Source organism: Pezoporus occidentalis, unplaced genomic scaffold (assembly GCF_034315485.1).
Source record: "Pezoporus occidentalis ecotype Australia unplaced genomic scaffold, CSIRO_AGI_Poc_V1 ctg28, whole genome shotgun sequence".
Lineage (NCBI taxonomy): Eukaryota > Metazoa > Chordata > Aves > Psittaciformes > Psittacidae > Pezoporus > Pezoporus occidentalis.
In genome coordinates this window covers 8,211,133-8,235,109 of record NW_026914718.1, presented here as the reverse complement: position 1 = coordinate 8,235,109, position 23,977 = coordinate 8,211,133, and the positions used below count along the sequence as shown (strand labels likewise).

The 23,977-nt window shown below is 40.6% G+C and overlaps 1 protein-coding gene across 2 annotated transcripts in view; it reads left to right on the top strand.

Annotated features, from left to right (window-relative positions):
* Positions 1 to 15,308, top strand: part of TBX20 (T-box transcription factor 20) — a 35,492-nt gene extending 20,184 nt beyond the window's left edge. The window contains exons 7-8 of one of the 2 annotated variants that reach the window (XM_062625528.1): positions 9,600 to 9,709; positions 14,016 to 15,308. In XM_062625528.1, the coding sequence (XP_062481512.1) occupies positions 9,600 to 9,709; positions 14,016 to 14,356 (451 nt within the window). In that variant the 3' untranslated portion in view covers positions 14,357 to 15,308. Of the gene's footprint in view, positions 1 to 9,599; positions 9,710 to 10,183; positions 10,414 to 14,015 lie in introns of those variants that run through there. The other variant, XM_062625529.1, reaches the window with a different exon arrangement.
* Positions 15,309 to 23,977: the final 8,669 nt, after the last annotated feature.

Below are 23,977 nucleotides of genomic sequence, written 5' to 3'. Positions count from 1 at the left end.
ATTCAAACCAGTCTGTGATTCCATACGACAACAGGAAGAATTTCTCACTTAATATCCATTGTGACATGCATTACAAGATGTAGGTGATACATGGAATAGTATAGCATGACTCTTTCTTGGTCTAGTCAGAAACTTAGCTATTTCTAGAAGATTACAGAGAAAAATCTTTATTTTCTAGGAAAAAGGCTATGCAAGCCAAAGACACATTAGTACAGCTCTTGAAAACTGAACAGTTACTTTGAAGCTGTGAAAATTACTTGCATGCACTGCTTCCGAAGCACGCGCATGCATAATCCACACAGTGATCCTAATGGTCTCCTGTAAAGCATCCTGTGATGTTAGGGCCAGAGAGCACCCATTTATCACGAGTTCCAGCTTTTCTGAATGACCTAAGTAGTGTGAAAGTGTACAGAGCTTTGTATTTCATTTCCAGGTATTTAAGCCTGCTTTTTCCTAAACAGCCTTTGGGGAGGGAAACAAATCAGATCAATTGATCTTTAGAGACCTAAAGAAATTAAATTAGTCTGGAGTCAGTTACTGCACTAAACCATCCAGTAATTGGATTGCTCCTTGTAACTGATTGAAAACAGCCTCTATCTGTAACAATATAGGTAGCTTTTCTTTATAGTAGATCTGAGAGAAAAACACATCTTTTTATGACATGATGACAGAAATTGCACTTTTTTAACCTAATTGAATATGATTTTATAAATATGTGACTTTAACGACTTCAGGCTTCCCATTCTAGATTTACGATCCTTAAGTAGGAAACCCAAGCTGAAAATGCATTTAGGATTAAATTTGTTTGCATTGTATGTGTTGGAGTTAAAATAATATATGTAAAGATAGTGAAATTCACAAAATGGTAGAGGAGGTAGCAACATCAAAGGAGCTGAAATGCTTCTATTTTGTTTTGTTCCTGGCTATATACCTTACAATGGTTTCTTTGTACTCATAGCTATATATGCAAAGCTTTTAAGCATTGAAAACATCTTTGGTAAGTTTGGTATATATCAGATTTTCAGTAGGATGTGAAATTCCTTCCATAATCAAGTCTTTCCATTTTTTACTTGTGGTAATCTATTTATGGCAATGGGGCAGACTTTATCTGGGGCTACTGTGATTTAGATAAGTAGCTGATTCACCTTTTGATCTTTTCACATGGTATTTACATTTCCTCTATTACAAAAAGGCTCTCACTGTGGTTGTTATTGGAAAAACTGAGCATTTAGCAGCAATTGTCAGAATGTGAAGCCTATCATACGCTGGTGTTGACTATTGGATGCTAAATGCAATATTGTGGGTGAGTGTGATCTTTTTTAATGGTAGCCTTTGTTAAAAGGATTAATGTAGGTGTTAGAATGAGCAATTCACCTTGGAGATGAGTTTTAAGGGAATATCTTTATGCTTCTGCTTAAGAAAGGACTGCCAAAGCCATAAAAGGACGCAAAATCAGAACCCAATGGGTTACTTTCTATCTCAAGCCTGAACATATCTTTTGAGCTGTTGTGAAGAATTAGCCTTTTAAAAATAAATAGATAAATAAAACCACTGTGATTTAATGTCATGCAAACAATCCAAGGAAAAAGGTGACCACAGAAAGAGCGTGAGTGAACAGAACTACTGAATTGTAAAATAATGATCAAACAAGAACTGACAGATCACAAACATGCTCTCGTGAGACCTCATCTGGAATATTGTGTGCAGTTCTGGTGTCCTCAACATAAAAAGGACATGGAACTGTTGGAACAAGTCCAGAGAAGGGCCACGAGGATGATCAGGGGACTGCAGCACCTCCTGTATGAAGACAGGCTGAGAAAGTTGGGGCTGTTCAGCCTGGAGAAGAGAAAGCTGTGTGGAGACCTCATAGCAGCCTTCCAGTATCTGAAGGGGGCCTGTAGGGGTGCTGGAGGGGGACTCTTCATTAGAGACTGTAGTGACAGGACAAGGGGTAACGGGTTAAAACTGAAACAGGGGAAGTTTAGATTGGATATAAGAAGGAAATTCTTTCCTGTTAGGGTGGTGAGGCACTGGAATAGGTTGCCCAGGGAGGTTGTGAATGCTCCATCCCTGGCAGTGTTCAAGACCAGGCTGGACGAGGCCTTGGGTGATATGATTTAGCATAAGGTGTCCCTGCCCATGGCAGGGGGGTTGGAACTTGATGATCTTAAGGTCCTTTCCAACCCTAACGATTCTATGATTCTATGACTCTATGATCTGAGCATTGCTTCTGTTTGATCCAGTATGTGATAGGCAAGTCAGGGTGTGGACTTGTAACTATAGAGAGCTAAGTGAGTATACCGAACTGCGCAAGACCAATAATACTTCTGGGAGTAGATACATACTTCAAGAGGCAATGTGGACACCTAAGTAATTTTTAGGCAGAAAAAGGAAGGATTGGGGGATGAAGAAGTAAGAGAGCTGCATCCCAGCATCCCAGCTGGATTTGCATGGTAATCAGATTCTGAATTCTCCCCTGAGGAACTTCATGTCTGAGATGTGGAAATACATTGTACTGGTTTACAAGGCTGTAAGTGAAACCAATGTTAATATCCAGGTATGGGCATTGCCCTGCTGAAGTAACTCTCAAAGCCGTGTGCTTAATGATGCACTGTCCACAGTGGTCTCCTCTTCCATCCTCTCTCTGAGCTGCCTTTCTCTCCATTCTCATTGCATACTGCTGGTCTAGAACAAGTTCTCTGACTCTTAAAAGCCCCCTACCAACAGCCAGAAATACTTAACTCTCTATGACCTACTCCCATGTCCATGATTAAGTAGGGCTTTGTCATAGCTCTCCAGCAAGTCAAACTCCCCAGTTGATCTTTTACCTCCAGCTACTTCTCAGTCTGTGAATTTCAGCAACTGGCCATGGGAGACCATCTCCAACACTTAGGTTGGAAGACAAAGTGAAATCCTGAATTTAGAGAAACACCAGGGACTACAGTGCCTAAATGCCTGGTACCTGGTGCCATTCCAGATGTGCTTATCCACTCCAGCCTCCAGCTGCATTTTCCACGTAGGCATTCTGTTATTTATCCCTTTTATTTGTGCAAAATGATGATATAAAAAAAGCTCTATTTTGCTACTGTTTTCCACTCGCCTCATGCAGGTGTCATACGTGCATAAGGGGAGGGCATGATGTCAGACCAGACCCATGGTTTCCAAGTCACAGAAATGTAATTTTATCTTTGTGTTTGTTTGTTTTAATTCCCTGTATAAAGAAAGCTGTTTTCCTCATTTTTATTTGCAGCTGGGAGAAGCAGGGTGGCTATATTTGATAACATCATGATCCTTCCTCCTAAGTGTCATTACTTTTACCAAGTAATGGCTTCAGCCAGGCTACATAACCTCCATGCATATTGCAGCTCTTCCTCCACTGCCATCAGTAGCCAGATGATTATTTGAGGCTGCCAGCAAACACCACTTTGGAGATGTATTTGTTCTTTCTCCTGCAATCGTCAAACCCTAGATTTTCTTATGATTTAGTTATTGTTTCACTTTTTTACAATCACAGACTGGTTAGTGTTGGAAGGGACCTTAAAGATCACCCAGTTCCAAACCCCTGCCACAGGCAGGGACACCTTCCACTACACTGTATTACATCCATCCAACACAATAGTTTTGACTTTGTGAAAGTGTTTGATGGCTCTGTATTAGCTTTTAGGCCATGTAAGCCAATGTAGTCTGAGAGACCCTGGTTCTTCCTGGTCAGAACTGGTTCAGTTTCAGTCTAAGCAGTGGAAACAAGCTAGTCCGTTCTGGTTGAGGATTTGGTCCATACCATGTCAGAGCTGAATTAGGTTTCTATGGTCAGCCTGTAATATTCACCTACAAGAGCAACAATATACAGCAAATTAATACCTCTGTATGTTAGTGCCTGTGTAAAACAGCACCTAAAAGCAACAGGAGCATGAAGGCTGAGTGGTGTCTGAACAGTTGTTGTTGTTCGCTCTCAGCTGCTGTTATGGAAATGTATTTGTTCCTCCTGCAGTGTTGGTTTTTATATTCCATTTTTTCCCCATTTGGGTTTGTGTTTTTGTTGGTGTAGGGTTTTTTTACAGACTTGTTTTTAGTAATTGTGTCCTGGGCAAAGTAATCATCTTTTTCCTTAAAAAAAAAAAACAACTTTCTACTACAGTGCCACTTCCGACAAGTTTATTTTTGTGCCTTCTCAGCCCATTTATTCCGTCTGTCTTCACCTCACCTCACTTCTGATGTCTTCTGTTATCTGGGCTTTCTTCCAAACATACTAACTGGCAGCTACAAAAAAAGGAAACCTTTGAAATGCAGAACTAAAGAACTCATTCAGGCTGCAAACTGATAATTCATACCCTTTATATCCTGTTCTGTATTTTTCTTTGTGTTGGACTGAATGGCCAAGCAAAACATGGTTGTCAGTTTCAATATTTTATCATTTTTCCCTCTGCCTTTTTTTTTATTATTATTATTAACATTGCCTTTTTTCTTGTAAAGCAAAGGGCAAAACAGCAAACCCCATCACACCAGGAACGGGGTGAGGCTATCCTCACCTCTTTGGTTACCTAGCACATGGGTAGTGAGGGCAAAAGCAGAAAACACTGACAGGTCACTCAAATCTGCCCTGAAATTGGAACTTGTTCCAATTCCAATTGTTCTTGTTCCAATGCCTGAGACAGTAACTTCTGCAGGAGATATGAACTCAGAGTCCCTGGCTCTGCTACCTGCTCCTTTTCACCGCAGTCTGGCTCCTTTGCATTGTCTTCAAGGGAGTCTGAACCTGGCTCCCAGTGGAATGGGTGGCTGCCTATTCCATCAACTCTATCCTCTTTGGAGCCATGGTACAGATCTAAGATGAATACTAATCCAGGCCTGGCTCCGGCAAGCTAGTTCTGGATTAGCTTTTCTAACACCTTCTGCCAAACCCAAATATATTGCCTCAAGCCTTCTAGTCCCAAAAGGAGGCAGTAGGCTTCCTGTCTCTATCCCTTGGGTAAGCTCTCTGCCAAATCCAGGAAAATCCACAGCTTCAGGTGCATGCAGGCATGTAGCAGCACCAGTGTTGACAGTGCACTGTGGCCAGGTGAGCCCTCTTCCGTATCAGCAGGGCTCATGGTCATACTCTTCACAATCAGGATCGTAGTGACCATCAGGCTGCTGCTGAATGCACAGCAGAAGCAGAGCAACAGCAAAAGGAGCAGAAGAAATTACACAAAGAAGCATCAGAGAGATGCCTGGTTCCTGCTACAAAGAAGCACTGTTCTTTCATCTTGATTAAAGATCCCGCTCAGGGTAATCTGGGACTTCACCATCTCCTGAGAGATTCTATGTAATCTGGGTTGACAGAAAAAGGAAGTGAGCACCCTCACACAGGGCCTCACTCCTCAGATGCTTCCCAAGTCAGCTCTGTTTTCTGCCATCTCCCAGTGCATATGCATGGCAAGATCGTGGGTTTAGTCTGCAAAGAGTGAATCATTTGTCAGCTACATCAGGATTTTCCTATCTACTTTTGATCCTCTGAGACTACTCTGTAGGTATAGGGCGCTGTTAACTAAACATGGCCAAAGACTCAGCTTGTAGCTGCAAGACATAAAGCATCTCTAGCTAGAAGTTTAGTTTTGGAATCAGTTGCCTGAATGGCCTGCAGAATGGCAAGATGCTCCCTGTGCATCTCAAAACCTTGCTAACTGATAAATACTCCCAGCCCTTCACTCCCTTCAATTTCTGGTTCCAAATTCACTGCTTTATTTCTTGTATGAAGGAGAGAAGTGCTTCATCCATAATAAGCAGAGATTTATTGACAGGGCTGGGCTCAAGGTGTGTCGGGATGCAGATAACCACGATAAGCCTGAGCTGCTTTTCCCTATCATCTCTCCTCCCATTTGTCTTGCCTCAGGATCTTCCCTTGGGTGCAGTAGACAATATGAGCTTAGCGTTTTCCATGCCATTTGGCATATGGTTCCTTCTTTTTCTCAAGGAGTTTCAGCCTCTAACTTGCTCTTCTCCAGCCTGTCATCTGCTACTATTATCCAGTTATACCCGTAGCACAGCTTAATCATAGTAATATATTATGCCTATGTGTGTGTTTCTCCCCTCCTCTGGGTATTTACAAGATACCTGTGAGTTGAAGTGCAGTCTGGAAGACTGCAACTTGTTGGTAGATCATACAAAAGACTTTGACAGAAAGAAGACATCTTTCCTTTATCCAGCTGGCAGCTTGTGATCTCTCAAAACATGGTTTATTGCTAATTTATTGCTAGCAGAAGAAACTAGGGCATTCTAACATACTTAAAAAGGTAAAAATTGCTAGGTCCAAGTATTAGATAGTAAGTGTCTGATCACAAACTGAGTAACAGAAGTTGAGCATTGAGTAACTGGAAGTCTTCAGCCAGTTTAGAGTGGATAAGCTCTGAAAAATACTAATGGAAAGCTTTAAAAAAACCCAACTCCTCCATAGTCTTCACTTGCTAAATTATTATTATTATTGAGCAGAATCATAAAATGTCAATTACTGGTTTACTGTTCAGTAACTTATAAAATTATTTCCATAAATCCTTTGAGCTGCATTGAGATATCTGAAGATGCTGCATACAGAACTATAAAGCCAGAAGTTTAATGTCTTTTCCTCTTAGTAGTAGTAGCAGTATAATATTTTGGGACTTTAAAAAATGTATTTTATCCCTCTATATTCTGGATACCCTGAACAGTTCACACTTCCATAAAGGGAATTTTCAGGAAGATTTTGATTTAAGTCCTTTAGGCCCTGGTTGAAATGAGGGTATAAGCAGGAACCTGTGCTCCAGATTGTCAGCTTTGTTCCTGCTTTTTAAACTAGATTCCATGGGTACTTAATTCTCATTGTTAAAGCTTTGCTTCTTCCCACACATCTACTTTCAAGAAAGTCCTAAATCACCTGTCTTTAAAGGGTGGTGGAGGTTGGCCTCCTCTTTCCAACCTATGTGGAGAAACTCCACATAACCATTGATCAGATGAGTTGCAACCCCTTTCTTCTCCAAGAAGACTTGATCTTTAGGTGGTGTTCTATGGGCAGGAAATATTTGAGTGGGGTGCAGAGGCATTTTTTTTTCAAATGAAATCCCTTTCGTTTGAAACACAAAGGGAAGGTAATCTTTTAATTTAGGTCACTTGTCCAGGATGGGGGGGTGAGGGAGGGGTGGAGTGCAACTTCAGCTCTTGTTTTTCTAGGTGGAATAAACACTGCTCGGTAGGATAACTCAGAGATATATATGAGTGGAGAAAATTCACCACTACTTGTTTTAACTTCTGTCCTTTTGCACACTTAGGTGTTTTCCTACTCAGCCTTTTGAATCTTGTAGGTCTGTTTGGAGGTTTATATACATGCAGCATGTGTTGTACGTGGAAAGAATGTCCACCTGAAGGCTTTGGGGGACAGGTGCCTACATTCTGGTGTGAACCTCAACGCACTGTGCTCATCATGTGAATCACAGCCTCAAGCTCTAAAATGAAACATTAGTGGGTGTGTTGTGATTCGAGCATAAACCACCACGTCAGGCAAGTTCAGCATACGTGCTTTTGAGTATCAAATCCCAGCAGCACAAACGAAATAGCTTTTGTGAAATTCATTGCTTTCCCTGATTCAAGTTTCCTCCTTAGACTGTTCCCTCTGCCATAAAAACCTTTGCTTCTTGTGCCAATGAGTAAGACTAATCTTCTAAAACCTTTAGCAAACTACCTGCAATGTTACAGCTTTAAAAATAAATAAACAAACTTACTACACAGTTCCCTGGTTTCAAACTTTGCAGATTCAGAGTTCACTAAGAAGTCACTTCTCTTTTTCCTTTAAAAGAAGACAACCATATAGAATAATAGAGTTCTCTGTCTAGCATAAAAACCCATCTGGAAAGAATTTAGTCTGCAATAATTGTGGGCATTTGATTTAGCTTTAAATCCCTGTAGGTAATTCAAACGTAAATTTATTGGGGTGAGTTTATCCCCAAACCACCATTGGATCCAATGTTTTAGAGATGAAATTGGCCCACTGCACTAAAACTAGAGCCTGCATTGTTTCTGTTGCATCAGGATATTGTTACGTGCTGTAATGTCTGTCATTACAAGCAGACCTTTACTAGAAATAAAGTCAATAGAGACAATTCAGACAATCAATCAGTTGAATCCCATCTATTTTTCAGACCATTAATGATTAGTAATACTTTGGTTATGAGTATGGTTACAGACTGGTACCTAAATCACTCAGACGACACTGGCTAATTCATTATTTGGTTATTCTGTGCTCATCTGAGAGAGTTTTTTTTGGTGATGGAAAATTCCTTGCGTTTCACATTCTGCTTTAGCAAAGAAGGGAGTTTGAAGGGGCCTTCAGCACATACTGTAAACAATGCCATCTGTCTTTTTCTTCGTAAAATCTTCTTCGAGATAGCCCCGATATGCCTACTGTTTTCAATCACTTAAAAGGCAGTAATCCCATTATCTCATCCTCGATGTAGGATCCGCCATTGCTTTCAGTCCACTTCCAATCCTGACACAAGTAAATCACTTTGATAAGATCCCTTCATTATTTTTTTTTTTTTTCGGAGGAGACCAGCATAAGTAATGATGCCAGTGAGAGACCAAGGACAAAATGACCATAATGGGCTTTCTGTAGGAAAGGAAAACACGTGCCACTGTGATGTATTGTGTTACTTGGAAAATGGTTTTCCTTGGAATTTCTGAAACAGCTACACTCTCCAAGTGAAGGGCAAGTAGGAATGGCCAAATGGTAAAGTCAGACAAAACAGATTTAAACAGCTATTGCTACCTAGATTTCTTAAATGGGAACAGAAGTTCAAAGCCCTTTTGGAATTGTGCCTAGGTCTTATTCTTCTTTGGTATAATGCCACCTACTTACATGGAAATGCACAGGGAACGTGTAAAGTTGGACCTTCCTTACAAACTGCTATGGCTTATCGTGCAGATATGCCTTCCTTCTATTTAAAAATTGTTTGGGTGACTTCAGTGCTGTGTGCCACCAGTGAGGCAGGGGCCTGGAAAGCACATCTAACCTCCCAGAATAGACATGGCAAGAGATCAGTAGTATCTGTGGACTTCCTGTTCTGAACTGGCCTCACTCTGATGCTGAGAGAGTATAGTTAGAGCTGAGCTGTCTCTGGATTCATCTACCTCTTGCCTGATTTCAGATAAATGGGGGAGCACCACATGAGGTGGTCATGTGCGACGTGAAAGCCTGTTTGAAAGGTGCTAGACCACAGGTGTCTCTTTGAACCCAGAATGATCACTCATCACAAATAACCCTAGGTCTTGTTTGTTCAAATCTGTGAAGACTGCTGGTCTTACATCCACTATATGAGGCTGAATACAGGAAATGCAATAGGAAGGTCTCTCAACTTTGCTGAAGAAGCAGGACCACGCAGGTAAGAGGTGATCAGCAATGTTAAAACACCACAAGCCAAGTTTAGCATTTCCAGAGCTAAGAGGTAACCCTTCTGTTAAGTAATTTTGGAGAGTCTGTGTGAGAAAGCTGTGATCTGGGCAGGGAAAAGGCAGCATGTTCATTGTATTTAACCTAACAAATCAAGAGGCTGTTTTAGGATGTTTTTGATACAATAGGTCGTTTCCTTTCACAGAGAAAGTGTGGAGAGCCTTATCCAAAAGCATTCCTATGCCCGATCCCCCATTCGAACCTATGGAGGAGAGGATGATCTTGGAGATGACAGCCAGGCAACACAAGGCAGAGGTAGGAAAATGTGCTCATGAGGTAAACCATGGTGACCTATTTATGGTTTGGAAAAGTAGAACCACAATCAGCACTGTGGTGCTCTGAAGCATTTCTCTGGTGCGCCTCTCTGCCTCGAAGTCCTATAAAGAGAATACCTGTTACCTCACGGCTTTTCTGGACATTTTATATGCCCATGGTACTAGTGTGGGTGGTTAGCTCAGGAAGCATCTTGAGATGTCTCATACAGTCTTTGCCATCAGAAGAGAACTATCTCTGCTTCCTCTTCAAGAAGGCTGAAAAACAGCCAACATCATTACCATAGTGCTGAAAGCAAGCTAACACTCCCTGTCCCTTGGCAGGACTTACTATCTGGGGCTCAGCACCCTTTGTAAAGTACCATGTAGATACGCCATTTGTTGCCTCTCCAGCAACAGAGGACTTAGTTATGACCATCTTCAACCAGCCTGTGGTTAACCTGCTTTGCCTCTACAGGAATAAAAGTCCATAGCTCCCTGGAAAATTGATGTTTCGTTGTTATCTCTTGGTCTCTAAAAGGTGCCCTTCCTGCTGAGGCAATTTAGCTCAAATGCTTTATCAAATGGTTTGTCTACTTTAGCAAGACAGTTGCTCTTTGTGGGGATACTTGCTGGACAAATTGCATTTGTCATTATTTGCCACTGGAAATAAATCTCAAACCCATCTTGTGGGATCACTAGCATAAACTTGTGTTGCATTATACTTTGCATGTTGACTTTGTGACCTGCCTGATGTGCAACAGCCACTTGAGGTAAAGCAGTTCCATCTGCCTTCCAACCGGCAGTGCCCTTGTCTTGTCCTCTAACTTCATACAGTGTTGCTAAGATAAGAGCATTATTTCTGGTCATAAGCTCTTTGACTTGTGCAGAGGAAACACTTATTTTTAACCATGAGTTGCTTTTCAACAAGCCGTGATTAGGTGGCCTTGTTCATACACGTCTGTTCTAAGAGCAGTCCCTTACATTGCAGAGTTTCTGGAGCAACTCCTCAGCTGGTATGATGCCATCCTTTCACATCCTCCTGGGGGATTACCTCGCTTCACGTCACCTTTGATCCTAGGCCAGTCATTGTTAAAGACAGTGTTAAATTTTCGCTTTGCCAGAAGTGCTCAGAGCAAGGCACCTTCTCTCCAAGAATTAAGTTTCTCCCTGTTATGATACCCTCCTTTGTAAGTGACAAAGTGAACAAGTTGAACCTCGGTATGAGAGCTTGCCATTAAAGCCTCTCTACTGAAGAGAATGCCTAGAAAGGTGTCATAGGAGGAAAGAATAGTTTATAACAGTTGATCTTACAGGGTATGGTTCTGCATTTGCTTGCAATATGGCAAATGAGTAAGTGAGGAAGATGATGAGCTGTGGCAACCCATTTTTTTCTAATCTGGGAGCCATATGCTATCATAGGAAGTGATTGTTCTGGGCAACCAGAGGAATGCAGAGGGTAAAACATACTGCTCTTGCAGATAAGCAACTGGTACTTACTACCTTCACTCTCTGTTTAGGTCTGGTGTACTTAACTAAGGAAAAGTCCTCCAAGATATAATAGAAATAATGATCTTATAGAAACTCCACAGCCATTTTAATTTCTTCTGTTGCATTTTAAAACTACCCTGCTTGCAAAGTTGAGGGAAGTCCTTTCATATGTATGACAGCCAAATATATACACACTGCTGGGTCCTATGTGTTAGAAGCTCTCTGAGGCCTCAGCAGCCTCAGAATTACTAAAGCACATTTCGTTGGTGCTGGCAAACATGGCATGAGAGACTTTTTGTATTACTAAGCTGCAATTAGAGACCACTGCAGTTGGAGGAAGAAAGGAACTTATGTATGTTCCTCATGCAAATAATACCATAGTTTTGGTCGAAAAGTCATCTTGTCCATCCCTCCTGCAATGAGCAAGGACACCAGGTTGCTCCAAGCCCCATCCAACCTGGCCTTGAACACCGCCAGGGATGGGGCAGCCACAGCTTCCCTGGGCAACCTGTGCCAGAGCCTCACCACCCTTATTGCAAATACTTTCTTCCTTATATGTAGTCTTAATCTTTCCTCTTTTAGTTTCACACCATTACCCCTTGTCCTTTTGCTACAGGCCCTATTAAAAGTTTGTCCCCATCTTTCTTTATAAGCCTCCTTTAGGCACTGGGAGGTACTCTAAGGTTTCCCTGTAGCCTTCTCTTCTCTAGGCTGAACAAGCCCAGCTCTCTCAGCCTGTTTTATTTCTCTAATCATTTCATGATCACTCACAGAAAGAATCACATACTTTATTCTGTGTGGAACAAAGGAAGTTTACCCCTGCTATTTATTTCTATTTAGTTCAGCACCCACCTAAAGCATTCTCAGCTCAGCCAATTTCAGCCATCCAAAGATGGAAATAGCTAGCCTTCAGTAGCGTATTTATCACAGGAAGTCTATTTCCAAAGGAATTAACAGATATGAAATATATAAATCCAATTAAAACTCTTTAATGCATAGTGTCTGGGTGCCTGCACTCCAGCATCCACACACAGGTTTCATAGTAGCCACCAGGAACAGAGCCAAATGTAAACCTTCCAGGCAAATCCAGATTTCCATCCTGCTTCCCCCGTAGTGCAATAATGCTGAGATATTCCCTGATTTGCTCTGGTCTGTGAGTAAAGTGTTAACCTTATAATTTGGCTCTGGATCCTAACTTCCCAGCATTTTGGATCTGGTTCAGCGGTAGGGACAGGGTTTGGTTCAAGTCTATTTCCACTGCTGAATCAACATAATTGCTCTTTACTGGGCCATTTTATTTGTTTTGTTAAGCAGGGGAGGAATTAATCATGAGTAGCTCTCTTTCTGATTTGAGAATATAGCCCTAAAGAAGTTTATGAGTTTAAACAAATCATTTTCCGTTTTTGCTTTTCTGCTGCTGTTTGCTTACAGTTTTGTTTCGAGTATATGACCACAGTTGGTTCGTATGTGTCATTCCAGTAAGTCTACGTTAACAGATAGCTGTCTCTGTATATTTTCTTTTCACAACCTGGATGAACCTATCCTCTAGAACCAGATTTATGAAACTAATACCTGTTGTAAAATGTGTTGTCTCAGAATGTTTTGCAATACAGAATTGAAGTTAAATTTCGCCAAATATCCTTGCCAGTAAATTTATTTCTTACAGTAAGAAACATTTTCTCAATGGACAAAATTGGACAAGAAAGAAAATATAGAAGGGACATGAGCTGAATTATTGTTTGAATAGAAATCAAAAGAGTTTATTTATAGGATTTTATGTATTCCCATTTCTAGAAACCAGGCATCTGATGATGAGCAGATGCATAGAGGAACTGCAGAGGTGAAGGGCAACACTGTCACATTATGATCTAACAACAGCCATGTAATTAACCAAACAAATTATTGTTTTCCCCCAAATTTACAGTTAATAAGTTAATATATAAAATAAGTCATTAGTTGTAAACATTTTTCCTTTTTAATGATTCCGCAAACTTCAGAGGAAAAGTATTTTCAAGAGATAGAAAATTTGTGAAAATAACTTTTGGAACTTTTCAGATTCAGAAAACACCAAAGAAACACTGCTCCCATTTGATCAAAAGTAATAATTACCCTGAGAGCCAGTTCTTAATACTTTTGTGCATTTCACTGACACACACCCCCCCCCCCCCCCCATCTCCTAGTAGGATTTAGCATTAGTGTTGTTTCCCAGAGCACTGTATTCAGTAGGAAAAATAACAAATGCTTTGACATTTTAGGGCTTTTGTTTTCTGTATTTTGGAAAAGTCAGGTTGAGTGAAAAGATGCTGTACGGACAGGTTCCACTGGGATAAAATAAAAGGAAGGGGGAAACTTGTAGTGCAAATTGCATTCTTCTGCATTTTTTGCCAAACTAAAATTTGAGGAGAAAACCCTAAACAGTTCTATTGAGGATGTGATGTAAAAAGCTAAAGCATGTCTTCAAAACAGGGTTGTAATGCAGTGAGATTCCACATCAGAGTGGCTGCTTCAGTGTGTAGAGTCAGCATTACAAAGTTCTTCAGTGTTTAATACCGAAGATGTCCAATTGCAAAACTGATTTTACTGCTCAAGCCAGTGAAACCAACTTCTTAAAATGGAAATCTGAATATGTGATAAAGAACAACAAATGGCAAATAATAATATAAAGAAATACAAAAGGAGAGAGAAGTACTTCCCATGACAACTTGTCATTAAAATCTGCCTTGCTGTGAAAGGCTCTTTTTCTCCCTTTTTGCTATGTTATCAGCTTTGCATGTTGCCTGAAGAATGAAGCATCAGGCATTATTTCTCTTTGCTTGCAGGGTCAGCATTTACAACATCAGACAACCTGTCCCTCAGTTCCTGGGTATCCTCCTCAACCAGTTTCCCTGGATTTCAGCATCCACAGTCTTTGAGTGCCCTGGGTACCAGCACTGCATCCATAGCTACACCCATTCCTCATCCAATCCAAGGATCTCTGCCTCCATACAGCCGCCTGGGAATGCCTCTCACACCCTCTGCTATAGCCAGCTCTATGCAAGGTAGTGGCCCCACTTTCCCTTCCTTCCATATGCCCAGGTACCACCATTATTTCCAGCAGGGTCCTTATGCAGCTATCCAGGGACTGCGCCACTCCTCTGCAGTGATGACGCCGTTTGTATGAGTGATGTAAGACACGAAGAATGTGAGATTTTCAATGTGCAAGCTTGGTATGAAAAGATATGAGGGACCTTCCTGTGGCAGGAGTGCTGAACTCATCACAAACCAGCTAAGAAACATGCATTATGGATATAGATTCCTCCATTAGGGATCACGGGAAGAGAGCATGCAGCTTAGACCTGCTCCCAGATCTTATGGTGTAACACAGCCGACATGGATCCCAAAGTTCCCAGGATGTTTCGCCACGTGCCTCTCGTTCCAAAGGTGCATTATACCTAGCGGAAAGAGATGATGCTTATGCAGCAGTGTACAAATTAATTGTGTATAAAGCTTTCTCTTTTCATATACTAGATCAGTTCTGGATCAGGCAATGCTCTTACTCATCTTCATCTCTTCTTGTGACTGACGAGCGTCTAGGCAGAAAAACGTATTGCTGTAACTTTGAGCATGTTTTAACTATCTCAGCACACGTCTGCTGGGAAGGGGACAAAGTGGAGAAGACCACTGTCCTTTTTAAAAGACTGGCTTATATTCACCAAAAGCAGTATTTCTTAGTTGCTACTATAACCCCAAAGAGAAATTTTTTAATGAGTCTTTCTTTATTTGCTTCTTTCACAAAACACCAGTTCAAAAAAGAAGAGAGAAAAAAAAAAAAAAAGAACTGTGTTACAGGGCTGTAGCAGTAATGATGTATTCTGTCCTTCAGTCTAAACAGGAGTTTGACCTCTATCCTAGGAGGAGCAATGTAACTATCTATTAAGGTATGATGAAGGAAAACGTTGATTTGGGAAAACCTGTTACTTAGAAACCTAAGATACCAAGTCTTTTAAATAATGCTTGTTTGCTGCTGTGCTTGCCACTGAAGACCTGTTTCTAACAGCAAATGCGTATCAAGGTAACCAAATTTCAGGCTAGAACAGCCTATAAGTCAAATTATAATCAATGGACTGAAATAAGATGAGTGGCATTGCAGTATCCTTCTGCAATTTGTTCTGATTTTCTTAGGTTTGGTCATGGCTGACACTATACTCTTTGGCCAGGAAAATGAGGGCTGTACTGTCTGGCTTTCCATGTCCTGGTAGAATGGTGGAGTTTCCTTGGGAAAATATCAGTGCAGAGCTTCACATGTAACTTTGATTAATATCTGCCTTTTTTCAGTTAGTAATTAGGGTTCTCATTCATTCCTGTCCACTTTTCCTAGTATGTTATGTCTGATGCAACAGAAGAACTGTAGAGGTGTAATTAAAAATGACACCTCTGCAGTGAGCTGGCATGAATCCTTTGCACTGCTGAAAAGAGTACCAGTGCAATGCTGGTTTCTATGTGTTAGGAGCTGGGATTTGAGCATATGTAAGTCAACACAGAGTTTATGTCTAGAGTTGTGTCCAAGTTACAAGCAGTAACGCATATACTGATAAAAAAGAACTAGCAATCCAATCTCATATATTAAAGATCTATGTAGAACCGGAACACAGAATGGAAACCAGGTTTTTCTAGCACTATTCTCCTCTACTTTTGACCAGTGAGTGTTGGAATCATATGGTAAGAAGCAGAGTGGAGTATACTGAGTCACCTGCCTCCCATCTCTGTAAAGTGCAAGGCAAATCACATGCCTTTTTTGCTCCCATTGCCTCGTCTTAGCTGCCCCATCACACAGACCAATGACAATGTCAGTCTTTTCCCACATTCCACTGTAGGCCAGTACTTGCATCCCACAAGTAATAGCCATCTTTATGATTTTCCTGGTAGCAGTGTCATCCTCATTTCTCTTTGCTCTCTGTTGGACCTGCTGTTAAAAATTGACCTGAGGCAATCTGCAACTTCTGGTCTCTGTATGTGAAAGAAAATTAACATTTAGTTACAGTTTCTGGGTTCAGAGCTACCACAAAGAGTTCCACAAATGATTATAATAGCCCCAGCCTTGAAATCAGACACTGAATTTGGATAGATGCATCTAAATACTAGATTTTGCTCTAGGCTATCAGTTTCACCCGAAAAGTGCATGTTGCAAGGTTGTGTCTACTGATGACCCGTGTTGGTATAAACCCCATATTTTTTCAGGAAATTGGATGATACTGGCCCCATAACAACATAACTCCTGAAGTACATACATGATTCCATAGAAACAGGAATTTCAGGGAAGGAGATATGGAAGCAAGTTTTAATTCCTCTCCTTCAGTTGCTTGACTTGTATTAAGAGTTGTATTAAGGCCTTCTGATGACATGCACTAAAGCATGTAGGGAAATTCTATTTATCTGTTTCCTTCTGCAGCTTCATTAACTTATCTGAAGTTGCAGGGGATATGGTTAGGTTCAGAATTCAGGGTTGAGGTTGACGGGATTAAGTTCACAGAGACCACAGGAGGCCAATGAAGAGGTCTTGCCACCTCGCAAGGTTTCTTCTCCCTGTCCGTCTCACCTTCCAGTGGGCAGTATGTGAGTGATTCCAGAGTTACAATTCCTGCCCACTGAAGTCAGCTTGATTGTAACAAAGATGGGATTTCATTCAACATTCTCACCTAAAAATAAAGTGTAACTGGAAGAACAATGAACTGCAGCGACAGCAACAAACAGGAACTCTACAAAAAAAACAAGACTAAACCCCAGCTACAAATCAGCTTTATCATTGATTTCACAATTGGAATTAAATAAATATAAATTCATAATTAATCAGTTAAGGAGTAAAACTTCTTTTCCAAAAAACACCCCAAAACCAAACCATCTGTATGACTTTGACGACAACTCAGTAATTTATTTAAGGAGTTGCTGTACTGCCGTCAAATTTTCATCGCTTTCAGGACAGAACATCTGTTGCTGGTAGACGGTCTGGGAATGCCACATAATAATCTAGAGTTCATTTTCCAATATAATTCACATTTTATATCCCATAAGAAGTGCTCTTCACCTTTATGAGCTCTCTTGGCTGAGCAAACTGGTGCTGGTTTATGTTGTGGGGATTTTTTCAAGCAGGGTGGAGAGAACATGCCTGAATATGCTTTGCAAGGAGAATGATAAGATTATCCTCCAAAGTGTTACAAGTACTTTTGGGTGTTTTCTGGATTACTCTTTTATCCATACATAGTCAACAGCCTCAGGTCTTTAATCCAACAAAAGCATCCCAAAGACTAACAAGCTGATTTAGATGCATTTGTCTGGGTTTTTTCTTCTACTTTTGGAGCACTGATTGAAGGTAGACATACCCACCCCCCCCCCACACCCCCCATTTTAAATTTGGTTTGCACTATTGCTTTGTATGGCCTGAGGCACTGTCAAAGAGAGAAATTCAATGCAACTGTGTTTCAGCAGTAATCTTCTCGGTATAAACTGACAAACAAGCATAGCCTAAGTGGATAAAGGCACAGAGTTTCTAATGGAAATGCTTCTTCATGGGTTCAAAGATGGTAAGTTGTATAACACCTAACATCCTTGGTAGCACAATCTACAAAATACAATTGCAGATCTCCCAGAATGCTTTATCCCTGGAGACCAGGACACTGCATGAGTGTATACACATAAGAAGATGTTGCTGTTTCCAGCACCCAGCACTTAACCAGCATTTGAAAATTAACCTCTTTTAAACTGAAAACATTTGGGCTGGCAACTCTATGGACTGCATTCTCTTCATGTGCGTGTACTATAGGGAAAGAGACATACCAATGAAAATTACTGCAAAAACTTGGGGAGCTTTCCAAAACTGTAAGTTAATATAAATTGTGACAATTTATCCCTACATAAGGGGTAAAACCAACAGAGAGATTAGTGTATGCTTAGGGATCCTTGTCTGGGAGGGAGTTGTGGCCACAGTGCTTATATTCGTCATCTGCAGAGGGATGACATTCACTCACTGCAAGATCAGCTTTGGGTTTAGTGAGATCTTATTCTCACTATTCCTTACAGAGCATTTTCTGCTGCAGGAGATGTGTTTTCTTTACTAAACACTTGCTGGCCAGAGGATTTATGTATTACTCTGTAATAAACTGTCCTTGCATATAATCTCTAGTCTATTAAATGACAACTTCTTTTTATTTTATCTTTTTAAAACAAAACTAAGCAGTAATTTAAGTAAACTCTGAAGTAACCTTTTATAATAGTTTAAGGACAGAAAATACAGTTTGCTGTATTTTACCTTCAGCACATTTAAACAATCTTTTCTTTCCTTTTTTTTTTTTGTTTTCTATTTGTACCTTCAGAAACATGAGGAAAGATTTGGTTTAAAAATAAGGAAGGTAAAAAACTGGATGTAATCTCTTTAACAGAATGTACCACAGTTCTGCTGTTTGCTGTGTTGACTTTGTTGTTTATAATGCATCGCGTGAGCACATTCACCATGTACTGAAGTGTGTGTTTGTGTGTATGGGGTTGGGGGTAGGGGGAAATCTTTTTATGGAAAAAGAAGTTGTGAACATAAACTATGAAGTAACATCTAATGAAAAGTTTCTTTTTAAGTGCAATATATTTATTTCTGCTAGAAATATAATATCAACATTATGTAATATTTGAAGCATTAAATGTTATTTGTAAACAGCTTAAAATTATATATATATATCACAAAAAATTGTACAGAAGTGCAAATGTGTGGATATTCAGTTTCTTTCATTAAAATATTGGGTGTTTTGATATACCATTCTTATTTAGCCAAATCTTTCTGCTTTTGTTGTTTTTCCTCTAATCCAGTCACTAAGCAAGTGCAGTGGGAAAAGTGATGGATTTTCCTTACAGCACACAGAATGTGGTAGGGCTGCTCAGATGTAAAAGGTGGTTTAAATTGTGGATCCCAGGATCCCCAAGATAATAAAGAGAGCTGCATCCCTGGGAGTGTGAGCAGCAGGTCAAGGGAGGGGATTCTCCCCCTCTGCTGCGCTCTGGTGAGACCCCCTTGCAGTCCTGACTCATCTCTGGGGCAACAGCACATGAGGGATTGTGGAGCTGTTGGAGCGAGTCCAGAGGTGGCCACGGAGATGCTCAGAGTTCTGGAGCAGCTCTGTTCTGGAGCCAGGCTGACAGAGTAAGGCTGGTTCAGCCTGGAGAAGAAAAAGCTCCTTAAGGGGAGAGCTTAGGGCAGCTCCAGTGCCTAAAGGGGCTGCAAGAAACCTGGAGAGGGGCTTTGGACAAGGGCCTGCAGGGACAGGACAAAGGGAATGGCTTTAACCTGACAGAATGTAGACTGAGATGAGGTTTTAGGCAGAAGTTCTTCCCTGTGAGGGTGCTGAGGCGCTGGCACAGGGTGCCCAGAGAAGCTGTGGCTGCCCCGTCCCTGGCAGTGTTCAAGGCCAGGTTGGACACAGGGGCTTGGAGCAAGCTGCTCTAATGGAAGGTGTCCCTGTCTGTGGCAGGGGTTGGAACTGGATGAACTTTAAGGTCCCTTCCAGCCCAAACCAGTCTGGGATTCTATGAAAGCGGGAAGGAATTAGGTCTGTTTAGGCTGGAGAAGTGAAAATTATGGGCAGATACAATAAAGTTTTCAAATATATGAAGAATGTAAAGAAGCAAGGAGTAAATTATTCTCTGTATCTGCTGCAGGTTTTTATTTAATAGTATTTTATTTCTATTTAATAGCAAGGGAAGGGAGAGTTACCTATGACATCCAAGATATTCAAAGAGGGATAGTGAAGCACAAGGCTGGATTGCCTAAAGAAGATAAGGAGCAATGTCTGTTACTGGAAGTCTTTTAGAACAGGTTGAACATGCATTAGTCAAGAATTACGTGATTACAGCTAATCTTGCCTTGGGACAACCAAATGATCTCCTGAGGTGCTTCCAAGCTTTCTATGAGACCCATCCCTTAAAGCAGCTTCTGAAAAAATACTCATGCTCCCAAAGTTCTTGTTACACAGCTGCAGTTCAGCTTGTCCTCAAATTGAGATCAGCTGCTGGGTCTTTTGCAGCTAGTTCACCAGAGTCCCTGGCTTACAAAGAAACCCAGGGTGATAGAAGAGCTGTAATGTCTTTGTGAACAGCAGGAGTACTGCCTTAATTTGGTTTTATCTGTGTATGTGAGCAAGAAAGGAACAGCCTGAGGTAATTCAAATCTGCTTTTAACTATGCTGAGTTGCAAAAATGTGTTAATGTACCTCTTTTACATTTGGAATATATGAAAATGAGGACAGATCACTGAACTGGTAAGTGTATATGATGCCTTTTGTCTCTCTATTACATTTTTATATCATCTTGGTAGCAAAAACAGTGTATTCTCTCATGGATATTCAGTGCTGTGAAAGTCGTTTGCCTTATCTCAGGCTAGGGGGCTTTCTTGATTACATGTAAAGCTATACGTGTGCATTGGCACTTTCCTGAATCAGAAATGTTGGCTGTATGGTGGTTTGAGATACAGTTATGCCAATGGTCTCATTGAAATCAGTAGGCTTGCCTTCTTGAAGTTAAACCAGTGCTTAAGTATTTCAGTGGCTCTGCAACTGTAAAACACCTAGTGCTTTGTTCAGTCAAGACCTTTGGGAACAAGCTGCCTGTGCACCAAACACCTGCATAATTGGAGCCTTTATTTGCTATTGTCCCAGTGAAGAATCTCAACTGCTTTCCAATAGTGTTACTTTGAAGAGATGGATGAGCAGCTATGATGACTGTAGGCTGCCTTGTGTTTTACATTTAGAAAACAGATTTATGTCCAAATTACCTATGATGGAGATGAGCAGTGCAGCAGACAAATTATTTGGAGGGTGTTATTTTCTAAGCCTCCTGTGTAGATGCACAATGAATGCACTGACTTAATGGTATGCAAGAAATACAGAGCAATAAATGGTATTTTGAATCATGAGTGAAAAGACCTTTTCAAATACACAGAAGATACTTAGACTATACACCATCAGTTCAGCATATATAAACTAACAATAATCAGTGATGGTAATTCTAAGAATAAAGAATTAAAAGTGGTCTGATGCCCAAGATCCTTATTAGTCATTGATATCACGGTTGGTCAATGAGGCTCTAGGGACTTCTGTGGGAACTACAGAAGCTGGTCCTTGCTCTCCATAGTCATAACCACACGGACTAATAACAAAACCTATGGGAATGCCTACCTCAGAAGTTTGCAAGAGAGGTTTCATAGAACAGTAGGATGACAATTTCTCCCAGTGCAGAGAGTATTAGACAGCTCACTACGGCAGCATTTTTAGCTCTGTTAATGTAAAATTCAGTTCTACAACCACATACACCAATATCTGGTATTAAGGCTTTTTAGGTTGGAAAACAGGTTAATACAGGGACTGTGTTGACTAATTTGTTAAATTAAAATCACACAGCCACACTGTATCATTTTTGTCTATTAGTTGGCTTTTAATTGTTTTTATTGTGAAGCCTACCAGGCATGCCATGCACAGTAATTTTTGAGTGGCTTCAGGTTTCTGTGTCCTAGAGAATCTCCTATGTTTGAGTCATGTCTTCACTAGCTTCATGATTACCTACTTCAAAGTCCTGCACTCTCCTGCATTTGGAAAAGGGTGGTTAGGAGAAACGGTGACGAGATGAATGAGTGCCCTTCAGATACACAAGGGGCACTCAGTTGGCTTTTCACCTGTTTTACTTCAGTGAACTATTGCAGGAGAACAGATCAAACAGGAAGACGAATTAAAGAAGGGTAAATGTTTGCAACTAAATGTGTAATTGATGATATTTAGAACAAATAACCCCCTAAAAGGAAGTGACCTAGTTCTTTGAACAGCTGCAGCTTTTCTCTGTTTAGATCCTTAACTTCTGTGTTCTGAGAGATTCATAGAAGGGATGAGGTAGGTGGCAGAAAAATCTCCTCCCTGTGTCAGAGGTCTGTTACCGACTCTGTCAAAGGCAGTGCATCCATAAGTATTTGTCACCTCAAGCTAGAACTACTTCTGTGCTTTTTTTGCCCAGGTCTCTGTCTTAAAGCATCTTACTATGTCCTGAGAACAATAATATGGAACTGGAGAAGTTCATGATGTCTTTAATTACAGTCTACACTGTCTTTCAGTCAGCTTCTAAGCACAACACATACCATAATTTTAACTATAAAGTACTAAGTAATTCAGGTATATCAAAATCCACTCGAGTTCTCACAGAGCTGGAGTAAGTTGTGATTCTTAAACTGGTGCTCTGTGTTTCATAGGGTCTGCTGGAATCGGACTTCCTTCAATCAGGGTTCTTTCCACTGAAAATCACTCCAGTTCTGTCTGTACCTGCATTTCTGTATGCTTTTATGAGACAAAAAGTCCACTGGTCTTCACTGGTGTTCTCTGGTGTGAAAGCTGAGTGTGGGAGAGAGCAGTTTTGTTCTGTTTATCTGACTCCCTGTCCTAAAGTCACGGTTGATACGTAGTCAGTTACACATCTATTGCTATTTCTTCCTCTGCTCTCTCCTGGATTGAACCCAAGGCAGTCAAAAGAGGAATTAATTTATCTTGATGCAAATTGTTGGCTGTAAAATTTGCATCGATAACATCTGAACATGTACCCTGGGCTTTGGAATGGCAGGCTTCAATTACCCTCCTCTGAATGACAGAGCTTTCAGACTTGATACACCAGTTGTACTACTCTGGTATACTACTCTACTTCAATGATATTACAAACAAGTTAGTAGTACTCAGGAGATTTATTAGCATGACTTTATTTAATTACTCCATTTTCAGTTAACACAGCCACCCCAAACAGTGCATTTCCAGAGGATGATTAGATCGTTTCAGATGGTTAAAGAATGTGGCCTTTTTTTCTCCTTCATTTTACAATGCACAACTGTGCTTTTTTGTATGAACATATAAAAGTCTAATACTTGTGCCTCATTTCCTTTGCAAGGCTTTAAACATTTTTCAGCTGTTATTAAATGAATTAGTATGTACCATATAGCCTGCCTAGCACTTAAAGACAACTTGGCATGGTTTCCAGTAGTTCTGGATGGACAACTACTTGTGTTTTCAGTCACAGAAAATGTTTTCCTTCATACATGCTTGACGAGGGATTCTGGGTAACAAGGAAGAGCATAGGCTGAGATTTCAAAGCCATTAAAGATGTGGAAGCACAGCTCCTACTAATTTTTTTTAGCAAGAATCATGCCTCAAAGTCTTGTTTTGAAAGTCTTTGCTATAATGTTTGCTGTTTTGAAAAGTTCATGTGTTTTTCATCGACTAGCCTAAATGTTTTATCAGCCCTTTGTGAAGCAGTATTTTAAAGCTTGTTTTGCTTCATGCTATAGTATCATGCCTATGTTCTCTTGTTCTTTCAACACTAGACAAACTGTTAGAGAACACATAGGTCCTTTCTTTTTATTTGATTCCTCAATAATAATAGCACTTATCTAAGTTGCAGAGGTTAATTTATCTTTTCTTTCTTCACTTGTGGGGTTTGAGACATATCTACATTTGTGGCTCCTCTTCTTAGGAGCTTAGTTCTTTCACGCTTTGGGGAAGAATAGTCTATATACCTGTCTCAAAGGCAGAGCTGCCACTTTGACAATATAGGTGAAAACTGAATTTTGCTGCTTGAAATATGAGGGCTAGAGCTGTCTTGCCATGAAGGAAGCTGGGAGAAGCCAGAACACGAAATTACATGGAGGAGCACAAGATCAGCATGCTCTTGCTGCAACCAGCAAGTGATGCCTGCAGCCCTGCTGCTGAGCAGCTGCCCTATATGTTGAAGCTCCCCTTAC